This window comes from Bison bison, unplaced genomic scaffold, assembly GCF_000754665.1.
Source record: "Bison bison bison isolate TAMUID 2011002044 unplaced genomic scaffold, Bison_UMD1.0 scf7180017864108, whole genome shotgun sequence".
Classification (NCBI taxonomy): Eukaryota; Metazoa; Chordata; class Mammalia; order Artiodactyla; family Bovidae; genus Bison; species Bison bison.
The window spans coordinates 4361944-4372680 of record NW_011494680.1 but is presented as its reverse complement, the minus strand read 5'-3'; the positions used below and the strand labels follow the sequence as shown (position 1 = coordinate 4372680).

The 10737-nt window shown below is 37.8% G+C and overlaps 1 protein-coding gene across 1 annotated transcript in view; it reads right to left on the bottom strand.

Moving 5' to 3' along the window:
- Positions 1–587: 587 nt before the first annotated feature.
- Positions 588–10737, bottom strand: part of HAS2 (hyaluronan synthase 2) — a 30260-nt gene continuing 20110 nt past the window's right edge. The window contains exons 3-4 of the mRNA XM_010838932.1: positions 3826–3927; positions 588–2221 (exon numbers count right to left, since the gene is read on the bottom strand). Coding sequence (XP_010837234.1) covers positions 1292–2221; positions 3826–3927 — 1032 coding nt within the window. The 3' untranslated portion in view covers positions 588–1291. The remainder of the gene's footprint in view (positions 2222–3825; positions 3928–10737) is intronic.

Below are 10737 nucleotides of genomic sequence, written 5' to 3'. Positions count from 1 at the left end.
GATGAAGCATTATCTGTATAATTCAGAAAATATCTTCCCTAGAAAGCTAAAGAGGACACCTGGAGCTTGATTCTGCTGGTTTTGAATTTATATCTTTATCCTTATTCTTTATCTCATTTACCCATATAAACCTCATACTGACATGCAAAGTAAACTAACAAGCTGGGGGAAAAAAGGGAGGTAAAGTATGTTCCACATATAGACAGAATCCAGTGAATACACGTCACAGAACAAAAGATGAGCTGAATTGTATTTGTCCAAATTATACAGATAATTTTTCCCAATTCCTCTTTACTTAGCCTGGGAAAATACTGTGAGAATGTCCAAAGACTATCTTTGATAACCAGATTTTGTCCACTGCTGGATGCTTAGTATTTTTCAAGAACTAACATTCCCTTTTTCAATCTTTTGAAAAAATTGCACTTTCCTACCCCTTTGGCCTTGATTTTCAATGACTTCTTTGTACAGATAAGTATGAATTTCTACTCTTGAAGTGTGACAGGTGTATTGGCCTTTTCTAAAAGAAATTTTTTGAAAAGTTAAAACATTGAGAGTTCACTTTTTCACAGAAATAAACTATTCAATTTTAAAGGTAGAGAGAAACATTTTATTCTATCATGAACAACGTCAACCAAGCTTCACATTTTGGGTAGAAATCTTTTTAAGTAGGAATTTTTTAAGAACCTATTTTATTAAAAAAAAAAAAGGAAAAACAGGTGTATTTTGGCAGAGAAGTAAAATATAAAATATGCAAAATTTGTTTTAAAATTGGCATACAAAAATTTTAAAACACAGTACAATTATATAAAAATACAGCACAGCCAACGGCCTGTAAAATTTCCTTTGGCATTTCATTTGGTAGAATTAAACAGAAAAAATCATTCTAAAAAAAAAATTAGCTATCAACACAGTCCATAAGTTAGGTTGTATATGTTGAAAGAACTTTTCCTTGAGTTTCCAAAATCCTTTTCTTCCATGATAACCCACATAAAGCATGGCTAGTGAGGTATATAGGGCAAAACACTGTTAGGCAGATGTACAGTAAGGAAAAAGTGCATACACAAAGAATCTTCCCATTTTCATAGAAATATCAGGTTAAATCTGAGTTGTTCTTCTTGATGTATCATTTTCCTTTGGCAGAATTAAAATAAACCCATACAAATGTCTTTGTTCAAGTCCCAGCAGCAGCGATATGTCTCCTTTGGTGGCGTTATCTGACGCCACGATACCATACAGTCCCTAGAGGAGCTAAGGTTTTGTGTGTCTGCAACTGCAAACATCAAACGTAAGATCATACATCAAGCACCATGTCGTACTGTTGTCCCTTCTTCCGCCTGCCACATTTATTGATGAGAACCACGTACAGTGTCAAAAGCATGACCCAATAGCATGCATACAGCAACGTTCCAACAATTAAAACTGTCTGTTTGGATTCTGAGAATGGCTTTTTAGATTCCTTATAAATGGTGAAAATCACACCACCCAGGAGTATTGTAAACCAAACGGATACAGGAATGAGTCCTATGAAATTAACGACAATGGTTTTCCTTCCAGATGTGCCCCACCCAGCTTTGTTTATTGTTGCAATTGCAAACATCTTGGCCGGAAGTAAACTTGACATGTATAACACTGAGTAGAGGGACATGAAGACCATGACAATGTTTCCTCTAAGGCAGCTGGCAAAAGATGACTTTATGAGACCCACTAACTGGACAGTTAACAAGAAGAGGAGGATGTTCCAAATTTTACCCCTGTAGAAGAGCTGGATTACCGTGGCAATGAGAAAGAAAGGGAAGAACCCAGTGATGACGGCTTCATAGGTCATCCACAAGTGATGTTTATGAAACCACATCGCGTTGTACAGCCACTCTCGGAAGTACGACTTGCTCCAGCGGGTCTGCTGGTTTAACCATCTGAGATATTCTATAGGCGTTTCAGTAAGGCACTTGGATCGAGCTGTGTATTTCGTTGCATAGCCCAGACTCAGCACTCGGTTCGTTAGATGCCTGTCATCTCCAAAACTACATTGGCTGCCCATAAATTCTTGATTGTACCAGTCTTCCACAAATTCATGCAGTAAGGAGTTTCTGTACATTCCCAGAGGTCCGCTAATGCACTGGACACATCCAAAATAAGACTGACAGGCCCTTTCTATGTTAAAAGCCATCCAGTATCTCACACTGCTGAGGAAGGAGATCCAGGAATCATACTTGTTTAAAATCTGCAAGAAAAATAAAAGTAATTAAATAAAGGTAAGCCCCCTGATGCAAAGAACTGACTTATTGGAAAAGACTCTGATGCTAGGAAAGACTGAAGTTGGGAGGATAAATGAATGACAGAGGATGAGATGGTTGGATGGCATCACTGACTCGATGGACATAAGTTTGAGCAAGCTCTGGGAGTTGGTGATGGATAGGGAAACCTGGCATGCTGCAGTCCACGGGGTCACAAAGAGTGGGACATGACTGAATGACTAAACTGAATCCCCAGCTAAAAATACCAACAAAATCTGCACTATTGTGAGGTTACTACCTAGAGTCATGTTTGGTATTTTATTTTTCTATTTTGACTTCTTTCCTTTTTAACATGATTTTCCTTTATTTTCTTCACGTATTACTAGATTAACTTGATAAGTGGTGTGTATGTGTTAAGACTTGTTGAAAATAACTTTTTTCTACTTCATCACTCCCTGTACTCTTTTGTTATGTTTTCTTTCTCTTGTTGTAACATTGGGATTTTTTTAGGCTTCAGTTCTCAGCCCTAAAATTATTCTGTCACTTTCCTTCCATCCAATATTTGAAGGTTTAAGTCCCATCTTCTTCTCTTTCCTACTCATCCAACCCTATTATTCTCCTTTCTCCCCAGTTTTAGCAATGCTAGTGATGAAGGGGTTTTTTCTGGCTTCACCTCAAAACTGGAATCCTGAAATAAGGCTCTACATAAAGGCTACTAAAATTATTAGCTTTATGGGAGGGCAATATTTCTTAATTCTCCTCCTCTGTCTCAATTCTGTTCCATTTTCATCTGGATTTTGTATGCTTTCTTTTTATCACCAGGGTATTTCTTTGTCCTTCCAGTTCATTTTCTTTGCCTTCACTAGTACCAAGCATTATCAATATGGGTTATACAGCAACATAATACCTACATTTAAAGTCAAAATTCCATGTGCTTCTCACTTTTTCCTAAAATCTAATTGTACTTTTGCAAAGGATTCACTTTAATCTTCATATATTTTCATATATTGTTTTCTCATTCCATAAATGTTAATCACCTTATTAATATTTCTTTCACTTAAAATTTCTCCATTGATGGCAAATAATGGGAAATAAATAATAACTGGAAAATCACTTCTTTGACTTTTTCTCTAGTGTAAATTTGAATTGCAGTTTCTCTTTTTTTCCTTAGTTTACCCGATTTGGATTTTTGACAAGTCATATATTGCTCAGCTTTTAAATATAGAGGTATATGTTATAGTAATAAAAACCACCCACTGCCATACCTCCATTTCTTAATCCTTGCACTAAATTCCAACATCATTTTACCAGAACATTAAGTTGTAGCTTAAGAAGATACAGCAGAAATTACACACTTACATTATATTTTATGTAACTTATCAGCTACTACATACATGTGTTACAACCTCCAGCTAAGCAAAGAAATCATAAATTACTTCAATTTAGATAAGAGAAGAGGTAGTACAGTGGGTACAAGACACATTCTAATGTGTCTTAGTCTCCAGAAACAACACCTGGCACATAGTTTGGTGTATAATAAATATATACTCAAAGAATCAATGGCTAAGGGTGCTACTAAAGCCATACACACCTGGACATCTCCCCCGACACCTCCAACCATGGGATCTTCTTCTAAAACTTTTACCATCTCCACAGATGATGCTGGGTCAAGCATGGTGTCTGAATCACAAACCTGCAAAGAAAGTAAGGAATGAGTTAAAGAAAATAAGACAATGAGCATGTTCCATGTAGTCAAAATTGGACACATATATATTATGCCTTTAGCCTACTGTCACAAGGCCTAAGTAAGCGAGTATCATGTGGATGTAAGTTTGTTATATGATGGCCAATACAAAGAACTTGCAAACTCAGTATTTAAGCTAATGAAATTGCTGAAAAAAACAAATGAACTGATGACCTAGGCATGTGGTGAAAGGTGGTCAGCTTTTCCTGGTTCGCCAAGGATGTACTCAATTTTGGCAATAAAAGTATCATATCCCTGATAACACCCTAGGTTTCCAGGTCTTGGAAAACACCTTCGGTTGGTCACCATGAATGTCTCTCCCTCTCTTTTTAATTGCCTTAATCAAGCTTTTAGATATCTTATTCCTCAGGTCTGAATGATGATGGGAAACTCCTATGGCAGTATTGATAAAAGGCATGTTTAAGAGTAATTATTTTTCTCTATTTTAATATGGTAATTAAGACAGGAAAGCAGTTCTTCTAAGGTGGGTTGTATAACTCTGAAACAAGATGTCCATTTGACCTGGGCTTAGCAGATCACATTCCATCAGAAAGGAAAACCAAGCTTTTAAAGGTATTAAGTATTCATCTAGCTCTTTATATACAAAAGTAGATGAACCATGAACTTCCAGATGTTCAAACTGGTTTTAGAAAAGGCAGAGGAACCAGAGATCAAATTGCCAACATCTGATGGATGGATGTAAGAGAGTTCCTGAAAAACATCTATTTCTGCTTTATTGACTATGCCAAAGCCTTTGACTGTATGGATCACAATAAACTGTGAAAAATTCTGAATGAGATGGGAGTATCAGACCACCTGACCTGCCTCTTGAGAAACCTGTATGCAGGTCAGGAAGCAACAGTTAGAACTGGACATGGAACAACAGACTGGTTCCAAATAGGAAAAGGAGTATGTCCAAGCTGTATATTGTCACCCTGCTTATTTAACTTATATGCAGAGTACATCATGAGAAACGCTGGGCTGGAGGAAGCACAGGCTGGAATCAAGATTCCTGGGAGAAATATCAATAACCTCAGATATGCAGATGACACCACCCTTATGGCAGAAAGTGAAGAGGAACTAAAAAGCCTCTTGATGAAAGTGAAAGAGGAGAGTGAAAAAGTTGGCTTAAAACTCAACATTCAGAAAACTAAGATCATGGCATCCAGTCCCATCACTTCATGGCAAATAAATGGGGAAACAGTGGAAACAGTAGCTGACTTTATTTTTCTGGTTTCAAAATCAGTGCAGATAGTGATTGCAGCCATGAAATTAAAAGATGCTTACTCCTTGGAAAAAAAGTTATAACCAACCTAGACAGCATATTAAAAAGCAGAGACATTGCTTTGTCAACAAAGGTCCGTCTAGTTAAGGCTACAGTTTTTCCAGTGGTCATGTATGGATGCGAGAGTTGGACTGTGAAGAAAGCTGAGCGCCGAAGAATTGATGCTTTTTGAACTGTGGTGTTGGAGAAGACTCTTGAGAGTCCCTTGGCCTTCAAGGAGATACAGCCAGTCCATCCTAAAGGAGATCAGTCCTGGGTGTTCACTGGAAGGACTGATGTTGAAGCTGAAACTCCAATACTTTGGCCACCTGATTCAAAGAGCTGACTCATTTGAAAAGACCCTGATGCTGGGAAAGATTGAGGGCAGGAGAAGGGGACAACAGAGGATGAGATGGTTGGATGGCATCACCAACTCGATAGACACGGGTTTGGGTGGACTCCAGGATTTTGTGATGGACAGGGAGGCCTGGTGTGCTGTGGTTCATGGGATTGCAAAGAGTCAGACACGACTGAGCAACTGAACTGACTGAGATGTAAATTATCTTAAGCTTTTCTATAAGTGTTAATTGTTATTCTGAAAAACAAACTTTATACAGGCCAAAAAAACAAAAGCAATTTTGCAAGCAAACCAATTACAACTTCAAGAAAATTTTTAGAATTTGTCTGTACCCAAGAATGGCTCACAGAAGATTCTACTGGAGGCCAAAGGTGCAGGATTACAAATAGTACTTTTTTTTCCAAGCTGATTTATGAACTTATTGAAAAATGGAACAGAAGAATAAAGGAGATATGAAGCCAAAATATTACCTGTATACTCATAAAGCTGATACGGAAAATAGGGCTCATATCAATGCAGTAGCCAGTTTTATAATTATGTTCCCCAGAATTAGACTGATGTATCAATTCTGAACAGTACCTAAGTGGGACCAGTCTCCTCCTGAAGACACAGTTAATGGCCCTTTGAAAGGTATGGCTCCTTTGGAGTAGCCCACTCCCAGAAGAAAGAAGGAGCTAGGCTACCCCTTATACCTTCCATACTCCCAACCAGATTAAGTCACTTCTCTTAGGCAGGAATTAGGTATGCTATACCTGTAGATGGACATTCTTCCACATGATCAAAGAAAATCAGAAGTAGGGAAAGAGCTGTCACTTCTCTATTTCTAATTATATTAATAACATCATATCTTTTTCTGGAGAACTCAGCCAGGCCCAAGAAGATATAAAATGACCAAACTTGACACACCATGAACCAGTTTCATATCCCCACCCAAGAAATGAAAGACATGATTGGCAGAGACCGGAGTGTTAGCTGCAGTTTCATTGTTTTTCTATGTCGTCTGGCTTCATTTATTAATTTAATCAAGACTTAGTCTCTTTATTTATATCAAAAGCCAGTATTTTTACAGTTCTCTGAACTGGTTTATAAAAATAGTAGGAATTTGATATACCAGTTGTGAATGAAAAAATATGAAAACAATTTTTAGAAGCCTGAACTCTTGGGGCTGGTGCACTGGGATGACCCAGAGGGATGGTATGGGGAGGGAGGTGGGAGGGGGGTTCAGGATGGGGAACACGTGTACACCCATGGCGGATTCATGTTGACATATGGCCAAACCAATACAATATTGTAAAGTAATTAGCCTCCAATTAAAATAAATAAATTTATATTGAAAAAAAAAAAAAAGAAGCAGCATGAACTCTTGAGTTAACTGGAGAAGGAAATGGTAACTCACTCCAGTATTCTTGCCTGGGAAATCCCATGGACAAAGGAGCCTGGCAGGCTACAGGTCATGGGGTCCAAAGGGTCAGACGCAACTGAGCAACTGAGTATGCACACACTTTTGAGTTCAAAGGGATTTTCTATGTGTAATTGTAGGAGACCCTCACATATATAACTAGAAAATCTCAAAATTTTTTAAATGTATGTTGCTTAATTTTACTAATAGATTTTTCTGAAAAAATTAATATATATGAATAACAAATATTGTTGGTGAAAACAGTTTAAATGTATTATTGAAACTTATAATTTAAGGAGTATGTAGGGTATCCAAAATTACAGAAATGAAATCACCTCTCTAAACTCAATTAGCTACATGAAAGTTAATTTTTGAATTTTTATATTACTGTCCCTATTTAGAAACATGCATTTTCTAAATAACTTCTTGCCCCTTTTGGGTGAGTGGGGGTACATTCTATTTTGGTCCAGCATGGTCTGACTTATTTTAGAGGAGGAAAAAATAGACAGCAGCTAGGCATTAGTATTCCATTAAAAAAACAGAATTTTGCTAATACTTGGATTTGTACCCAAGCATCCAAAGCCTCAGAAACCTAAACAAATTCTTCCAATAGCAATGTTTTTCCGCTCTCTTGCCTTGTTTATCACTGTTTTGTAAATATATGGTTATAAGCCTGGCAGGCCAGTCACTAGAGTAGTAAAAAGTGAAGGCAGAAGTTCAACCCAACTTTCAACCTCTCAGCATCCAGAGCTTATGGCCACACCCACCTCTATTGACTCAAGCTGGGAAAGGTAAAACCAGAAAGCTAAAAATAAGACTAAAAACAACAGGAAGGCGGCAATCTAGAATTCATGTTTAGGTAACTCCTCCTGCTTGTGAGCAGAAACAAGCCAAGGGAACTGCCTCTCTGAAATGACCAAACTGGAACCAAACTTCTGAGGTTCTGCATATTTAAGTTGGTCCCACCCCTCCCAATTTCCAACAGCAAAGTGCCAAAAGTTCTCTGAGAGAGATTGTTCACATGGTGAATTTAACTGTCAGAAGCGAAAGCTCTCAGAAATCCCTTGGGAGGGGTTTGTTATAGCGGGATTAAAGAGTTCTTTATAGAAGTTCAGTTTCTGGATGTTATTTGGTGATAGAATGCCAACTAGAAAACCACCATCTACAATAGTCTGTGAAAGCAAGTATGTTCATGGACATAATAGTATTGATTTGTTTGTGTGTAAAGGCTATAACGCTAGCCCTTCTTGAAACCAGTCTAGTAGAAACAGGATTTCTAGCTGTCTCTTCACCAATTAATAAAAGTGTATAACTTCACAAAGGCTGGCTGTTCAGCTCTGGGCTAGAAGCTGTGGGGGAAAATACCCCAGTTCATGAGGAGCTTTGACACTGGGGAAAACCACAGGACATGGTCTGCACGCAGGAAACTGAGAACAAATCAACTGTCTTTCTGTCCACCCTGAATGTATCATTCTAATTTGTTTAAAGTACATGATTCCCAGTCATAATATTTCTCACTGGGAGATATGGAAACAAGGCAGTCACCAAATTTTGATTAAATTTGAGTGGAAAATGTAAAGAAAGAAGATGTTATGGGGTGGAACCAGCCACCTCAGTCATAACCACAGAATCATCAGTTAAAGTGCGTAAGGCCATGGCTCCCCCTCCATCCGTGCTCAAGCCAAGAGTTAGGGCTGCCCCTCTCTGCATGTCTACAACAGGAGTTGGCAAACTAAGGTCTAAGAATCAAGTCAGCCTTGCCACCTGTTTTGGGAAGGTCTATGAGATAAATGATTTTTATCTTTTTAAATAGTTGGGAAAAAAAATTTGTGACATATGGAAATAATATGAAATTCAAATTTCAGTGTCCATAGATAAAGATTTATTGGAACTCAGTCACGCACATTTACTTTCATATTCTCTATGAATGCTTTCACACTAAAACAGCTAAGCTGAACAGTTACAACCCAGACCATATGGCGTGCAAAGCCTAAATTTACCATCAGGTGTTTTACAAGCAAACTTTACCAACCCTGGGCCTCAAATAATTGGTTGCAGGAGAGTTCTCTGTCATAAAAAATTTTTTTTAAAGTTGAGATAAAATATGTCCTAAGCCCCAATTTTAATTCTAGTAGATTTTTAAAAAAGATTTCCTCCATCTCCACGTTATAATTAGTAAGAGTAACTGCATAAAAAGTATAAAATACTAATAAACTAGATCTTCTTTAGCCAAGATTTGCCTATTATAAGAGCAAATATCCTCAGAATCAAGAAGCCTCAATTAAACAGTGAGTCCTATATCTCACTTCTACGATTTTCAGTAAGTCACAGTGGAGTAAGACACCAAATAGAAAAGTACCTTGTAATTACAAAGGATCATAGGGAAGTATACTATTCATTGTTCATTGTTCAGACACTAAGTCATGTCTGACTCTGCGACTCCATGAACTGCAGCACATCAGGCTTCCCTGTCCTCCACTATCTCCGGAATTTGCTTAAACTCATTTGTACAGGATAATAACCTTTACGTTTTTATACTGTAAGTAAACCCACACCTAAAAGAGCATGGCAATCTTTACCACAAATAGATTAACTCGATAGAGAGAATCTCTAAAAGGAACAGGAAAATTGACTACATATTAAGAATCTCTTATCACAGTGAACAAATTTAAATGTCTGGAATTATCTATAATAGGTATAGACTATCTATTCATAACTTATCAGACTATAAATCCACTCAAGCTTACTTCACTTAACACTAATCTACCTCACCACAGTTTAAATAAAACTCTCCTGTTACATTTTCTATCAAATGTATTTCAAATTCTGACTCAGGTCTAAAACGCCAAGTTCCCCATGTTTCACCTTTTTAAAAAAACATATTTCCTTTCAGACTGACTGGTGGATTCTCCATATCTGCCTGCTCCAAACCACTTCAAAGGGCCCTGAGAGTTACGCAGCAAGAGGAAGTCTTAATTTTTTAGGCTGCCTTCAATGAAGAAACAAGGTTGAAAATAAATCCAGACCCCTACTGTTGCTACTGCCTTCATCCTCTGTCTGCTTGTAAGGCTCACCCCTTTCTTAACCTTGACCCTTCATCTTAACCTGGATGCAGCGATACTATTTATTGCTATTATGTTTGAAATTTACCTTTGGTCAGGATCCCACTACAACTTTCCCTTCGACAACTTAACCACAATGTAAATGAAGAGACCCTCCTACCCTGTCTCCCTCAGGCCATTGCCTGAAAGAAGTCAGCCAGAATTCTGAAATTCCCCAGTAGTTATTCACTAGCAAACACAAGACGGCGTTAGGCCCCTGAACTCATAACAGTTCAACGCCAGAGTAAACATGCTACTGCAAAGAAAGTGCCATGCAAAATTTGTCTGGAATCAGACAAATTGGAGTCTCAATCCACCACTGACCAGTTATATTTACTTGTACTAGCTTTGTAGCCTAAACTCCTTACCTTACCTTTATAAGTCTACATTTCTCAGTTGAAAAATAAGGATAAGTCAATCCACCTAGCAATTTGTTGTAATGGAGAATAAACTAGATACTGTATGTATAGCACTTATAAGGGCTAACTCATAGTACATGCTCAATAAAAAGAAGTGATAAATTGGGACTTCCCTGGGGTTCTAGTGGTTAAGAATCTTCCTTGCAATGCTGGGGACATAGGTTCGATCTCTGGTCGGGGAACTGAAGTCCCAGAGCCACCAACAAAAATCCTGTATG